This window comes from Gorilla gorilla, chromosome 8 (assembly GCF_029281585.2).
Source record: "Gorilla gorilla gorilla isolate KB3781 chromosome 8, NHGRI_mGorGor1-v2.1_pri, whole genome shotgun sequence".
NCBI classification, from domain to species: Eukaryota; Metazoa; Chordata; class Mammalia; order Primates; family Hominidae; genus Gorilla; species Gorilla gorilla.
Genome location: NC_073232.2, coordinates 104,718,185 through 104,734,635, shown reverse-complemented (window position 1 = coordinate 104,734,635; position 16,451 = coordinate 104,718,185). Strand labels below are relative to the sequence as shown.

Here is a 16,451-nt window from a genome sequence, read left to right as displayed (position 1 = left end):
AGTGGCACAATGTCAGCTCACTGCAACCGAGAAGATGTTTTAGAATATATATGAAAAGGGCCAGGCAGCCGGGTGGGGTGGCTCACACCTGTAATCCCAGCACTTTGGGAGGCTGAGGTGGGCGGATCACCTGAGGTCAGGAGTTTGAGACCAGCCTGGCCAACATGGTGAAGCCCCGTCTCTACTAAAAATACAAAAATTAGCTGGGCATAGTGGTAGGCACCTGTAATCCCGGCTACTTGGGAGGCTGAGGTAGGAGAGTTGCTTGAACCCAGCAGATGGAGGTTGCAGTGAGCCGAGATTGCACCACTGCACTCCAGCCTGGGTGACAGAGCGAGACTCCGTCTCAAAAAAAAAAAAAAAAAAAAAAAAAAGAAAAGAAAAGAAAAGGGCCAGGAGGCGTGGTGGCCTACATCTGTAATCCCAGCATTTTGGGAGGCCAAGGCAGGCGGATCACCTGAGGTCAGGAATTCAAGACCAGCCTGGCCAACATGGCAAAACCCCGTATCTACCAAAAATAGAAAAATTAGCCAGGTGTGGTGGCACATGCCTATAGTCCCAGCTACTCAGGAGGCTGAGGCAAGAGAATTGCTTGAACCCAGTAGGCGGAGGTTGCAGTGAGCTGAGATGGCACCACTTCACTCCAGCCTGGGTGACAGAGCAAGACTTTGTCTCAAAAAAAAAAAGTATGAAAAGGCTAGAAGGATGTGAGGTGGGTGAGGGAGAGAGGCTTACAGGCCACGTTCCTCTCTCTCTGCTTTTTTTTTTTTTTTTTTGGAGACAGGGTCTCACTCTGTCTTGGTCTGGAGTGCAGTGGTATAGTCACAGCTCACTGCAGCCTCAAACTCCTGGGGTCAAGTGATCCTCCCGCCTCAGCCTCCCAAGTAGCTGGGACTATAAATGTGAGCCATGGCACTGGCTCCCCTCCTTCTGATGAGAGGGAACTTAGTGCTGCCAATTTATAATTAGTAAGTTTGACTGTTGGTCAAAGTTGGACATGATCAGAAAAGTGAAATCAATGAAATACAACTCCAGGCTTCTCTACCTCCCTTTTCTATTAATGTCTAAATTATCATCTGTAAGTGTAGGCAGACATAGCATTGACTTTATTAAACCCCAAATAAGTTTTTGAACTTGCTGCTGTCTTTTTGAAACTTCCTAGGAGGATGGTTTGTTTATCAGCAGAGAAATGAAGTTCACAATAACTGTGGCATCGAGATATACTACCAAACAGACATGCAAAGCACCGCAGAGAATATGTTTCTGGAGCTCTTCTGTCAGATTATCTCGGAACCTTGCTTCAACACCCTGCGCACCAAGGAGCAGTTGGGTGAGAGGAAAGTGGGGAAATAGCAGGGTACTGTAGACTTTGATGAATTATTTTCCCTGTAAAACATTTTCCACATTTTTACCTGACACTGTATATCAGGCCTGGTCTACTTAGAGAGACTTGAGAAAACCTTATTACAGAGAATCCACTTCTAAAAGATAAGCAATCACTATCTTATGGACATTAAAGCAATTATTTATGAGATGATACTGTATATTACATACATGTCAATAAAGAAGGCATTTTAGGTGGGGGAAAAGGATACTAAGGACAAGCTTATGGGTAGCAAGATGAGAAACGAGCCATCCAGAGGAGCTTAGATTCATTAAAGCCTGAGTTCCTTGAGGGCAGGTATTATCTCTCATTCGTCTTTATATCCCAAGCCTGGGACATACAGAAGGCACAGCAAGTGTTTGCAGTTTTAGATACTGTTAAAAGTCTTGAGGTACTGGCAGATTTGATCAATGAGGAAAGAAGCTCAAAGAAGCCCCAGTAATGACAGAAAGGAACCAGTGAAAAAAGGATGAGTCTCTCCAAGTACCCATCATTGTTTAAATACCCATTGTGCTAGGTGCTGGACATGGAAAATGGGTGCTCCGGATGGTCCTTCCTTTCGAGGAGCTCACAGTCAAATCAGGATGGCAGGCCTGTAAAGGAATAATTTTAGTACAGCATGGTAAATGTTATTATAAGAGCTCAAACTATTGGCCGGCCATGGTGGCTCACGCCTATAATCCCAGCACTTTGGGAGGCTGAGGCGGGTGGATCACCTGAGGTCAGGAGTTCAAGACCAGACTGGCCAACATGGTGAGACCCCATCTCTACTAAAAATACAAAGATTAGCTGGGCATGGTGGTGCATGCCTGTAATCCCAGCTACTCGGGAGGCTGAGGCAGAGAATCACTTGAACCCGGGAGGCGGAGTTTGCAGTGAGCGGAGATCACGCCACTTGAGTCCAGCTTGGGTGACAGAGCGAGACTCCATCTCAAAGAAAATCAAACTATGAATGGCTATGTTCAAGATAGAAACTTCCTCAGAAGTGAGATCCAGAGGCACCACAGCTGTTGGAGGTGGTGGATCAGGGCAGGGCAGCTGAAGGAGATAAGCCAAGAGCTTGGTTTTGAAAAGGTGTTGAAGGAAGGTAGTGCATGTCCTCATGAGATAACATGGAAGTATGACTTTTAGTTAGCTTGATCTCTAGAGAGTTGCATTCTGAATTAATTGGTTCAGGAATGGATTATCTAACAAGAAATACAGTAGGAGAGCCAGGTTCATATGCGGAACTTGGATGTTAAAGGAAGCACAGCTAGGACTGTCACTAAGGGATGAAAATGAGTCCAGCATTTTATATTCTGGGAGTAACTTTAGCATAGATTGAAGAGGATTAACTCTCAGAGAGTGAGGAGTGACAAGATGGGAGTTTGAATAATGAATAGGATTTTTTTCCTAAGAAGAAGTCATCTCCAACTTTGTAATTCTTCAGAGAGCTCTTCTACTCTGTCCTTAGGAACTGAAACCATCTTAAGTGCTCATATTTCTTTAAGAGGTGAATACTCTAAAACCTTAAACTAGATTTTATTTGCTCAGACAGGTTAGTTTTTGAAGGATTAAAAATGACCCAGGTCTCAAATACCACGGTCATGACTGGCTGATGTCTGTGTTTCAGGCTATATCGTCTTCAGCGGGCCACGTCGAGCCAATGGCATACAGGGCTTGAGATTCATCATCCAGTCGGAAAAGCCACCTCACTACCTAGAAAGCAGAGTGGAAGCTTTCTTAATTACCATGGAAAAGTCCATAGAGGACATGACAGAAGAGGCCTTCCAAAAACACATTCAAGCATTAGCAATTCGTCGACTAGACAAACCAAAGAAGCTATCTGCTGAGTGTGCTAAATACTGGGGAGAAATCATCTCCCAGCAATATAATTTTGACAGAGGTAAGGTAAAATTAGGGCTCCAACATTTATGGCATTCAAGTAACATTTGATTAAGGCCATTCTACAAAATGGTATTCATTAAGTTTTCTGTTAGAAACCTTATCTCTTTTTTTTCCTCCAAACCTAGACCTGGATCTACCCATATCTCACAATAAAGTATTAATAATTCAATTTCACATTTTTGTTTCATCAGTGTATCCTGAGATTCTGATCACAGATACCTGAGTATCTATTTCCCATAATACTAAAAAAATGAGATAATACCAGATTGAACCCCTTTGAGGCAAATGCTGCCCTTGAGGCACAGGAGTTCAAACATTTGCCTGTAGGGATCTCCAAAGATTTTTCACTCCTTTCAGATTTGGGAGAGCTGTGATTCTTGAAGTCTCCTGTCTTGAATCAGCTTCCTTTCACCTTGCTTCTAGAGCATAGATTAACAATGGATTGTGCTAAGCTGTACTAGAAGTCAGGGGATGTGGGTTGTGTTCTTACTCTGATGCCAGCAAGCTAAAAATCTTGGTCAAGACACCTTTTTTGGACCTCAGTTTCCTTACCCATAATTTTTCTTTTTGTTTTGTTCTTTCAGACAGTATCTCACTCTGTCAGCCAGGCTTGAGTACAGTGTGTCATCATAGCTCACTGTAGCCTTGAATTCCTAGGCTCAAGCGATTCTCCTGCCTCAGGCTCCGAAAGTGCTGGGATTACAGGCATGAGCCACCACATCCAGCCTACCTATAATTTATCTAGCAGTTGGATTCACTATTAATGATAATACTATCTCTCATTTATTGAGCATTTGCCGTGTACCTAGCAGTGTTATTGTCATGTATCTTTTTCCTAATTCTCACTGCAGCCCTTATTAAGTAGTTATTATCCCCAATTTCCAGATGAGGAAACTGAGGCTTAGAAAAGTTGAGGTGACTGGCCAAGATCCAAAAGCTCATAACCAGAGAGCCAGGATGTGAATCCAGGCTGGCCTTGCTCCTGAGCCAAGGCTCTTACCCATTGCACTACATCCACTTATTATTTTTTTTTTAAGATGGAGTTTCGCTCTTATTGCCCAGGCTGGAGTGCAATGGCACGATCTCCGGCTCACCGCAACCTCCGCCTCCCGGGTTCAAGCAATTCTCCTGCCTCAGCCTCCCAAGTAGCTGGGATTACAGGCATGTGCCACCACTTTGTATTTTTAGTAGAGATGGGGTTTCTCCATGTTGGTCAGGGTGGTCTCGAACTCCCAACCTTAGGTGATCCCCCCGCCTCGGCCTCCCAAAATGCTGGGATTATAGGTGTGAGCCACACTGCACCTGGCCTTTTTTTTTTTTTTTTTTTTTTTTTTTTTGAGACAGTTTTGCTCTGTCGCCCAGGCTGTAGTATAGTGATGTGATCTTGGCTCACTGCAACCTCTGCTTCCCGGGTTCAGGTGATTCTCATGTCTCAGCCTCTCCCGAGTAGCTAGGTCTACAGGCACACTCCACTATGCCTGGCTAATTTTTATATTTTTAGTAGAGATGGGGTTTCACCATGTTGGCCAGGCTGGTCTCAAACTTCTGGCCTCGAGTGATCCACCTACCTTGGCCTCCCAAAGTGCTGGGATTACAGGCATGAGCCACTGTGCCCAGCCAGCATCCACTTACTTTTATTTGAAATCAAAGCAAATGGTCACGTAAAAATGTGGATGCTTGGCTAGGCACAGTGGCTCACGCCTGTAATCCCAACACTTTGGGAGTGCAAGGCGGGCGGATCACGAGTTAGGAGATCGAGACTATCCTGGCTAACACGGTGAAACCCCGTATCTACTAAGAATACAAAAAAGAAAAAAAAATTAGCTGGGCATGGTGGCGGATGCCTGTAGTCCCAGCTACTTGGGAGGCTGAGGCAGGAGAAGGGCATGAACCCGGGAGGCGGAGCTTACAGTGAGCTGAGATCGCACCACTGTACAACAGCCTGGGTGACAGAGCAAGACTCCATCTCAAAAAAAAAAAATGTGGATACTTGGCCAGACGCAATGGCTCACGCCTATAATCCCGGCACTTTGGGAGGCTGAGGTGGACAGATCACTTGAGGTCAGGAGTTCAAGACCAGCCTAGCCAACATGGCGAAACCCCATCTCTGCTGAAAATATAAAAATTACCCGGACATGTCGGCTTGTGCCTGTAATCCCAACTACTCAGGAGGCTTAAGGCAGGTGAATCACTTGAACCCAGGAGGCAGAGGTTGGAGTGAGCGGAGATCGAGCCACTGCACTCCAGCGTGGGTGACAGAATGAAACTCTGTCTCAAAAAAAAAATATATGGATACTTAAGAGTCTTGGAGTGAAGTATATTGTCATTTAGTGTACTGTTCTGGGCTACTTCATATGAAAATGTTAGTAAAATATTGTTTGATTACTTTTTCAGATAACACTGAAGTTGCATATTTAAAGACACTTACCAAGGAAGATATCATCAAATTCTACAAGGTAAGTCAAATTCATATATTGAGATTTTGACTGATATGAAAGTATTATAGGGCTGGGTATGGCGGCCTACACCTGTAATCCCAGCACTTTGGGAGGCCAAGGCGGAAGGATCACTTGAGGTCAGGAGTTAAAGACCAGCCTGGCCAACATGGTGAAACCCCATTTATGCTAAAAATACAAAAATTAGCTGGGCGTAGTGGCATACGCCTGTAATCCCAGCTACTCAGGAGGCTGAAGCATGAGAACCGCTTGAACCTGGGAGGCAGAGGTTGCAGTGAGTGGAGATCATGCCACTGCACTCCAGTCTGGGTGACAGAGGGAAACTGTGCCTCAAAAAAACCAAAACACCTATTGTATGTGCTATATTGGGTGTTGCTGCTTTGAAGCCATTCAGGCTGGATTTATGATGGTGTTTTTGTGGATTTGAGTTTTTTGACACAAACGCTTAATGATTTTTAGAATAAAGACAGTTTTTATTGAACCAAGTACTGTTTTCCTCTCCCTCTAAACCAAGTTTGCCGAACCTGCAGCCTGCGGGCCATGTACAGCCCACATTATGAGATATTTTGCAAATTTTTTTTCTTTTAGCTTATCAGCTATTGTTAGTGTATTTTATGTGTGGCCCATGACAATTCTTCTTCTTCCAGTGTGGCCCAAGGAAGCCAAAAGATTGACCCATGCTCTAAACCAAGGACTGTGACAGCCCTTCCTGACTTCCAGATCTACCTTTTTAGGCACCCTTTCAGTTTCTTCTCTCTGTTCTCCACCCTGCTCTGCAAAGAATATTGCTGAGCTTGTTTGGTGGGAAGGAAGAACAAAGAAAACAAAAGAACTTGAGAATCAGATTATTTTCCAAGCTCTGACAACTATAAATTATCTTCACCCATTTAGGTGCCACTGTGGCTGCTTTTTAAAATAAATGATTACTCACCTTTGAATTCTGGTCAGAGATATTATAAGTTTTACATGCTTGCGCTCACTTAGGAAGTTTATCAAAAAGAAAGGGAGGCACCACCATTAAAGTCTTCCCAGCAAGCTTTAAGAGATTCACACCGGCTGGGCGTGGTGGCTCACGCCTGTAATCCCAGCACTTTGGGAGGCCAAGATGGGTGAATCACGAGGTCAGGAGTTCAAGATCAGCCTGGCCAACATAGTGAAACCCTGTCTCTACTAAAAATAATAATAAAAAAAAAATTAGCTGGGCATGGTGGCGGGTGCCTGTAATCCCAGCTACTCGGGAGGCTGAGGCAGAAGAATCACTTGAACCCGGGAGGCAGAGGTTGCAGTGAGCTGAGATTGCACCACTGCACACCAGCCCGGGCGACAGTGCGAGACTCCGTCTCAAAAAAAAAAAAAAAAAAAGAGGTTCACACCATCTAAATCTTCCCCTATATAAAAATTCTAAGAAGGATAGCAAAATTTCCATTAAGTGGGTATATTAATGTGTAATAAGTATGCTAAATGCAAAAACTCAAAATTTATCCTGCAATGGAATTGCACCTAAAGTGTTACATATGTTTTTTGTAATATATTGGGGCCTCTAGTTTGTGTAAAATACTCATATGCCTATTTTTCAAAATAAGGAGCAAAATTATACTCTGTGATTACCATAGTACCTTAGAATTGTCCCTTAATGTTCTAGCCATTTCTGGTTTGTATCTGTCATTATATTGTTTGGTCGGGGACTCAGTCCTGCCCTGTGCCCACATCCTTTTAGAGAGATACTCTACTTTACAGTATTTTTTTCTAGGGATGTACTATAGCTACCAGCATAGGAGTCAATGCTTACAGTTCTCATTAGAATGACTTTGTGAAGTTAGTGGTACAATGAGGCTTGATCACATTTTCTCCTGTACTAGGGTTTCTAATGTTTATTTAATTCACCACTCCTAGTGCTGAGTGAGAGGGTAAGGAAAAAGTAAGTCTTTGACCCAAAGGTGCTGATAGTTTCTTTGAGGAAAATGGTGATTTTGTATCATCCATGAGTTGCTTACACCTCACCCAGCAACTCTTCTGCAAAATTATTAAGGCTGTATGCAAACAAGTATTAATATAGCTGGTATCACCTTAACAATAAAAGGAGACTATAGTTTCAGAATTGAGCAGCAGAAGCCAGTATTTTGAAAGCACCTTTTTCAGCAATGAGATTTGACCCATTTTGGCTACAAAAATGGATGGCTGGACAAGTGATTTTCTTTACCTCATGGCTTCCTTTGCATTGTGTAGAGGAAAAGAAGTGTCTCATCTAAATTACTCTTGTTCTTTTGCAATAATAGCCTGTAGTCCCAGCTGCTGGGGAGGCTGAGACAGGAAGATCGCTAGAGCCCAGGAGTTCAAGACCAACCTTGGAAACATAGCTAGACCCTGTTTCAAAAAAAAGAGAGGGGCTGGGCGTGGTGGCTCACACCTGTAATCCCAGCACTTTGGGAGGCCGAGGTGGGCAGATCACGAGGTCAGGAGTTCGAAACCAGCCTGACCAACATGGTGAAACCCCGTCTCTACTAAAAATACAAAAATTAGCCAGGCGTGGTGGTGCATGCCTGTAATCCCAGCTACTCAGGAGGCTGAGGCAGGAGAATCACTTGAACCCAGAAGGCGGAGGTTGCAGTGAGCCAAGATCACACCACTGCACTCCAGCCTGGGCGACAGAGCGAGACTCTATCTCAAAAAAAAAAAAAAACAAAAAACAGAGAGAATATTTATAACCAGGCTTAAGCTAAGTCTGGAACAGCATTTCCCTAGCTGTTCCATGGTATGCAAGATATTAATAGGGGTACCTAGGAAAAGAATTTCATGACCATACAAGTTTGGGAAAGACTATTCACATTCTTAGAGAATCAGAGTGTATTGGTATTTTAGAAATTATAAGAGGTCCCACAGTAAAGACTTTAGCCTGCGTTTATTTAATTTTGACTAACATTTTCTAAACTGATTTCACCATGCATCCTTTTTTACACAGAATACCTATAAATATCTCCCGGGACTGTAGTGTTCCTTAGAACATATTAATAGTTTGCAAGAAGGTGCAGTTGTTTGTTTTTAGAAAAATGAGGATTGTCCAGAGTTGGTCAGAAAATCGGGAACAATCTGAAACTGGAGAAGGTGTTCTGCTGTCTGCTGATGTGGGTAGACAAGGGGGTAATGAAGGTTTGGGTGACAAGAGATGGAGAAGAGATCTTTGGAAGCAAACTTTTTACTCCAGTAAGATGAAGTTCTTAGATGAGATACTACATGTTAATAGAGGCAGACCTGGGCTGAGTTCCTGGAAAGAGGCTGGAGAGGTCAGAGCAGGCCTGTGAGAATCTGGGCTGTTTTGCCTGCTGGCGGGGAGTAGAGTGGGGAGCCATGGGCAGGATTGCTGTGCAACATCAACAGGGCTTCCTTGCAGTCACATAGGACCAGGCTTATTAGTAACTGCCCAGTTACTAGTAACTAGTAACAGTTATTAGTAAATAACTGTTGAGTGGATTTGGTTTGGCTGATGATTTCTTTCTTCTAAGGATATGAAACGTTGCTTGTGGCTAAGGAATAAGAGGAACTTTGTCACAATTTTGTACCCCTTTAGAAAAGACAGTAAAAGTCTGCTGTTAAGGGAAAGGTTGGGACATACTTCCCCACAGGATCCACCTGCCAACCTAGCACTGCTGGCATTCATGGTAGTAACTAAGGGGAATCCCTCCAAGCAGCATGGTGGAATGGAGAGAGCAAGCAGACTCTAGCTTCTGACACCATCACCTATGAACTGTGTGACCCATGTAATTCATGTAAGCTGCTGTGTCTTAGAGTCCATGCCTCTAAAGTAAGAATCATCATGATGCTTAGTTCACAGAGAATTAAGTGAGCTGACATAGGAGAGTGCCTGATATAACGCAGGACTTAGTAATTGTTAGTTTCCTTTCTCTTTTGGTAGATGAACCACAGTTTACAAGCAGAATCTGAGAAGGTTCTTAGAGGAGCAGGCGTTGTGCTTGTCCCTGACTAAGCTCAGACCATTGTCTCTGTAGACACTAAAGATCACCAAGTGCAGCCCTGCACAGCCCATCCCAGTGAGTACTAGGCTAGGTTTTTAATTCTAGCTCAGGCACTTATTAGCTGTAGGAGTTTGAGCAGTTTTTTAATCTCCTTGGATTCAGTTTTCTCATCTGTAAAATTGGGTTAAGAATAATTCTTTCCTTAGAGTAAGAAAAGGAAAGGAAAAAAAAAAAAGAATAATTCTTGCGTGCCTTGCTAAATCTTTCTAGAGCTTAAATAAAATAATGTGAGGGGAAAGAAAGGGAAGTATCTTTTCTTTTTCTTTTTCTTTTTCTTTTCTTTTCTTTTTTTTTTTTGAGACAGAGTCTTGCTCTGTCACCCAGGCTGGAGTGCAGTGGCGTGATCTCGGCTCACGGCACATGGCAAACTTGCTTCCTCGTGTCAGGCAATCCTCCCACCTCAGCCTCCCAAGTATCTGGGATTACAAGCATGTGCCACCACATTTGGCTAATTGTTGTATTTTTGGTAAAGACAAGGTTTCACTATGTTGGCCAGGCTCGTCTCGAACTCCTGACCTCAAGTGATCCACCTGCCTCGGCCTCCCAAAGTGCTGGGATTACAGGCATGAGCCACTGCACCTGGCCAGAAAGGGAAGCATCTTTTCTATATCTGACTGTGTGATAGCTGATTCTTCATAGTCATCAGAGAACACCTCATTGTAAGTTCTTTAGTGGAGCGAAAGGGTGACCCTGCTCTTCTTTGTGCCTAGGAAATGTTGGCAGTAGATGCTCCAAGGAGACATAAGGTATCCGTCCATGTTCTTGCCAGGGAAATGGATTCTTGTAAGTATCAAATGTTGCCTTTTTAGGCTCATGTTGAGCCATCTGATGGTTGGCCTTTGTCATAGCTACATGCCTTATAGAACACCAGAAAGTAAAAGAGGTAGAGAACGGAAACTGGAGATAACGTCTGCAGATATAAGGGGAAAAGAGAAATGAGGTAGTGAAGGAGAGAGGCAATACCAGGTGATAGAATGCTGAGCTAGCCACAGCATCATAGGAAAACACAGCTGCTTGCTGTTGGGGCGTCTCCAAACAGGCTGCATGAACCACTGCATGTGGGGAGTATGGGTAAGCAAGTTAACTTCCCAGTCCTTCTTGTTTCCTGGCTTTTACTGGCCAAAGTTTGTCCTGTGGCCATTAACTCCCTTGCTTTCTGGGCAGTTTAGTAAAACTAGTAAGTTTACTAACAGTTTAGAAACCTAGTAAGGTCCTTCTGGGTGGCCAGAAAGTCACATTAGACCTGGGCCCTAAAACTGCTGTGGCCAAAGTTTTATGACCTCAGGAATATCATGAGCCATCACTGGGTGGCTCTGGATAGAAGGCAGGACAAATACTTAAGGCCTTGGGTAGCAGGCAACCTTTAGAGGATCTGAGAAGTACATGAACGGGGCTGGTGCAGTGTTTTTAATTAACTGAGTCTGGTTTAGTTTTTTTTAGTTGTTCTTTTGTGATAGTATCAGTAAGTACAAAGTATTAAACCTTTTATTTTCTTATAGGTCCTGTTGTTGGAGAGTTCCCATGTCAAAATGACATAAATTTGTCACAAGCACCAGCCTTGCCACAAGTAAGAAATATAACGTTATGTTAGATTGTACTGACAGAGGACTTCCTATTTAGAAGAAGCAGCTTGGTTTTTTTTGTTTTTTGCTTTTTGTTTTTTTTGAAATGGAGTCTCACTCAGTCACCCAGGCTGGAGTGCAGTGGTGCAATCTCAGCTCAGCTCACTACAACCTCCACCTCTTGGGTTCAAGCAATTATCCTGCCTCAGCCTCTTGAGTAGCTGGGATTACAGGCACACGCCACCATGCCCAGCTAGTTTTTGTATTTTTAGTGGAGATGGGGTTTCACCATGTTGGCCAGGCTGGTCTCAAACTACTGACCTCAAGTGATCCACCTGCGTCGGCCTCCCAGAGTGCTGGGATTACAGGCACGAGACACTGTGCCCGGCCAGAAGAAGCTTGTTCATTGGGAACTAAAAGCGATCAACTAAAAGTTTCAGGTCACCAGGTGTTGGAGCTTCTACTTTAGTTCTTCCCTGAACATCTAGTCACTCAGCCTCTACCCTTGTCTGCCTTTACCTCCTGTTTGAACAATTGTGTTATTTTGCAGTGGATCATTTCTGGCCACATCTGTTCCCAGCACTGAATACTGGAGAGAGACTTCTTAGTCTCTCCTATGTTACCTGTGTATTTTAATCATCTAGAAGGGTTGACATTAGCTTGCAAGAGGAGGAAACTGGCAGTGTAACTAGGCTTTTTGTGGGTGGGCACACCAGCCTCTGCTACTCTGCTGAAGCCTTGATGCGAAGCCTCTAAGTCCCTGGTGAGCCAGCCCTTGTTTGCCCAGAGGAAAACCAAAAGGACTAAGGACACTTACCATAGGTTTGTACAGACCAATTCATGACCCTCCAGACATACTGATCCAGAAGAAAGGTCAGCAGATCATGATACATGGGTTATTAGGTAGAGCGGCCTCAGGCCAAAACAAAAAAACAGTATATTAAGTAGAACTGAGGTATGCTCCCAGTGTCCCCCCAAAAAAGTCAATGTCCTTATTCTGATGTTTAGGTTAAATACACTAAAAGGAAACTTTTTTCTTTGCAGCCTGAAGTGATTCAGAACATGACCGAATTCAAGCGTGGTCTGCCACTGTTTCCCCTTGTGAAACCGCATATTAACTTCATGGCTGCAAAACTCTGAAGATTCCCCATGCATGGAAAAGTGCAAGTGGATGCATTCCTGAGTCTTCCAGAGCCTAAGAAAATCATCTTGGCCACTTTAATAGTTTCTGATTCACTATTAGAGAAACAAACAAAAAATTGTCAAATGTCATTATGTAGAAATATTATAAATCCAAAGTAATTAAATTACAAAATCTTATAGATGTAGAATATTTTTTAAATACATGCCTCTTAAATATTTTAAAATTTTTCTTTTGATTACTGAGAGAAATTTCCCCAATATAACAATGCTTAAAATGAATGATATTCCTATAGAATCTTCCTTCCCTATTCTGTAAAATAGTCACTTGTCCGAAGAAAGTTAAAAGTTAGCTCTTTTCTAAAAGCCTCCTAGGTTGACATAGAAGGCTTCACAACATTTAGAAAGGTAATAACTTTTTAAAAATTGATCCTCAAATTTGCTTTCTACTTGATGGTTTCATGTAAATCAGTGGAAAACATTACATTTGGCAGATGATAAAGCAATGTCATCTTTTATTAGTGAAATGCTGGTTATATAAGGCATGGTTTTAATCTTTTTATAAAATTTGAACATGTTTTTTATGCCAACTCATAAAATGCTAGAAAACCCTACTTACTTACAATGCTAGAAATACAGACTTACCTTACATCAATTTTGTCCTAAACCGAATTTCTCAGGATTACTGTGGTTTCTTTCATTCTGATTGAATTATATTGACCTACTTCTTCATAGTTGGTTTGCAGTGTTCCATGAGTTTTACTTTTCCTCATCAACATATTGCTTTAACACAACATATTTATTTAACACGTACAAATAGGGTCAACTTCAGATCCTACTGAGTGTGTGACATGCTTTTCCAACATCAGCTTTTTGTAACCACCTATATAACTTTTTATTACAGTGAAATTGCAGTCAGTATGTTAACCAAAATATCTTGCCCCTTTATGAATTTAAAAGGCAGCCAATACAAAGCCACCTTTTTGGAAATATAAAAAGTAAAGCCTTGCATTCTTATATAGCAGGTCTTCATAAAACTCTAAAATCCCTTGTTGCTACCAGTCTAATCTTGCCTTAAATGTTAAGTTATTTTTTGAATATATAAATATAAACATATAAACACAGATGATGACTGGAGTAGACTTTTAAAAAAATATTTTTTTCATGAGATACTATTTTAGGTGAAATTGTTACTGTAGATTTAACAGCTGTTTTGAAATATTTACTGTTATTAAAACTTGCTTCAAGAGAAATTGTGAATATATTTCCATATACAAGCACTAGTAACAGTAAGTGGCCCTGTCATCCACTAACTCAGGCAAAGTAAAGAATGGCATTTTTGAAGGACATTTTACCTCCCCATATGATTTGATTGGCTAGGACTTTCTTCTGTAAAGTCATACCTTTTCACATCTTAAGTTTTTACATTTGCCATTTTCCAAATCTCAATTTTGGGCAAGAACGATATAGTCACAACTATGGGGCTGCTTTCAAAAGCAGGGCTCCATTTCTACTGTCAGATCAATGTGGTGCTGTAACCATCTTTTTATCCCTACCTTCAAGAACCTCCTTATATGAAGCCTGTCTTTATCCATCAGAAGGTGTGTGAAATCATCACTTCCTTCTGGTTTTATGTATTTGTAGACTATGCAGCTTTTCATTAAACTGCAAGTATATACAAGACAGATCTGAAATTAGGCCTGAGTGTTCCGATCCACCACTGTACTAGTAAATAAAAATCCACCTACCTTTTATGTGGAAAATTATGTGCTATTGAGTAACTTTTAGCTCTTTTTTAAAAAATGGGTGAAATTTAAGTGTCTTTTTTATGAGAATGACACATGAAGAGATCTGAGAGCAATCTCATGTAGTCTTCCGTGAACCTGCAATTGTTTGGTATGCGTCAGCATTTTCCAATTTCCAGGTTGGATCTAGAGCTGCTGTTGATCACTCAGGCATACTAATGGATTCATTTAGATGGGTCCAAGCTGCAGTCCATGAGCAATAACAGACTACCCCAGATACTGCAGTTTACTCAGTGCTTAGTAAATGAGATTTGTGGAACTAAGTTATTAGTTACCTGAGGCTTCTTAAGAAAGTCTTCTTTTTTGACCAGTTGATGTGAAAGAGGGAGCATGTGACACAGCCAGTATGGTGGAGTGCTAGGGTTATCCTGTTTACAATAAATCGCCTGAATTTCACCTCTGGAGTCTGCATTTGTATTATTTTTCCAGTTTTAGTGAAATAGTACAGTGGCCAGTCCTCAGCCTACCTCTCAACATCCCAGTTTGACCAGATTTCTTGCTTTCATTGTTCATAATGCAGAAAGCAGTGAATTATATTAACATTTTAAAAGCGTTTCTGGGTAACAATGATTTTTGTCAAATAGAAGACTCAATTTCACAACCTTAAGAATAGATCACTTTTGTAAAACAAGAATCTCAGTATTTGATGTTGGACTCCTTGCTGTGAGTATTGTCACTGACTCCAAACCCAGAAAGATTTTTTCCTGCCCTTACAGGGGTGAAAATAAAAAGGATAGAAAAAATATTTCTCTCCTCTACAATGAGTCCTTACATCTTCTTGCCACATCTCCAGCTGCAGTTTAGGCAGATATCTTGTTCAATCTCTGTCTTCTTGATCCCTGTCAAAATAATTTTTCTACTCATGTAGTGGCCAGTTGGCTCAGGCAGGCATTTCAAGAGGAATCTGCTTGTTCCTCACTTTTCCAGCATAGGACAGTGGTCCAGCCCGCACAGTCAGCATTGTCCTCAGGGACGATGTGGCAGCCCCACACAGAGGCCAAGAGCAACAGAGCAACTCCAGGATTTATGAGTTGGGACAGTCGTCCTCTCATTCATGATACATGGAGGGACTCAGGGGACTCAGCAGGTCCCCCTATTGTTTTTTAGGGTTTTTGTTTTTGTTTTTTTTTTGAGACAGAGTCTCGCTCTGTCAGCCAGGCTACAGTGCAGTCGTGCGATCTCGGCTCACTGCAACCCCCGCCTCCTGGGTTCCAGCGATTCTCCTGCCTCAGCCTCTGGAGTAGCTAGGATTACCTGTGCGCGCCACTGCGCTCCACTAATTTTTTGTATTTTTAGTAGAGATGGAGTTTTGCCATGTTGGCCAGGCTGGTCTCAAACTCCTGACCTCAGGTGATCCGCCCGCCTTGGCCTCCTAAAGTGCTGGGATTACAGGCATGAGCCACTGCACCCAGCCCACATTCAACAGGGAGGATAGTGATAAAAAATTTCATCATCCCAGATTTTCAGAGGTGGAAATAGGCTCAGAAAGGCTGAATAGTTTGCCCAGGATCATCCAGGAAGCAGATTCAAACCTCCACTCAGCTCTTTAGACTTTAGATCTCATTGTACCATGTGGATTTCCTGTAGTAATAGCTTCCAAGCCGATGAACGTCCTTGTAAAACAACTAGACAGTTGCTTTTACATGTGTATATAACTTTACGTTTTTCCCATTTACTGTCTTACTTGATCTCTTAACCTTGCCTATTTTGGGGGGCATGAGACCAGATCTCACAGTCTTACACAGTCAACTTCGCCAGGCTACTTTGAGACCAGTTGTCACTACTGCCTGCGGAATCTCCTTCCCTTCCTTTTGGGGGTAATCCAGGTCTTAAACCAGTGTAAGCTCTTTTTCCTATTGCTCTGGAGTGATAGTTTCTGGGATCTTTCAAGAAGTTTGGAAGAGGCCAGGCATGGTGGCTCATGCTTGTAATCCCAGCACTTTGGGAGGCTGAGGTGGGTGGATCACTCACCCACCTGGTCAGCAGTTCAAGACCAGCGTGGCCAACATGGTGAAACCCCATCTCTACTAAAAATACAAAGTTAGCCGGGTGTGGTGGCACGCTACTCGGGAGGCTGAGGCAAGAGAATCGCTTGAACCTGGGAGGCGGAGGTTGCAGTGAGCTGAGATCGTGGCACTGCACTCCAGCCTGGGCGACAGAGTGAGACTCTGTCTAAAAAAAAAAAA

The 16,451-nt window shown here is 42.6% G+C and overlaps 1 protein-coding gene across 9 annotated transcripts in view; it reads left to right on the top strand.

Annotated features, from left to right (window-relative positions):
- Positions 1-14,661, top strand: part of IDE (insulin degrading enzyme) — a 128,460-nt gene extending 113,799 nt beyond the window's left edge. For all 9 annotated transcript variants that reach the window (XM_019035088.4, XM_019035087.4, XM_055352492.2 and 6 more), the window contains 6 exons: positions 1,163-1,330; positions 2,997-3,269; positions 5,666-5,727; positions 10,469-10,541; positions 11,258-11,325; positions 12,365-14,661. In XM_019035088.4, the coding sequence (XP_018890633.3) occupies positions 1,163-1,330; positions 2,997-3,269; positions 5,666-5,727; positions 10,469-10,541; positions 11,258-11,325; positions 12,365-12,460 (740 nt within the window). In that variant the 3' untranslated portion in view covers positions 12,461-14,661. The remainder of the gene's footprint in view (positions 1-1,162; positions 1,331-2,996; positions 3,270-5,665; positions 5,728-10,468; positions 10,542-11,257; positions 11,326-12,364) is intronic.
- The last annotated feature ends 1,790 nt before the right edge of the window (positions 14,662-16,451 follow it).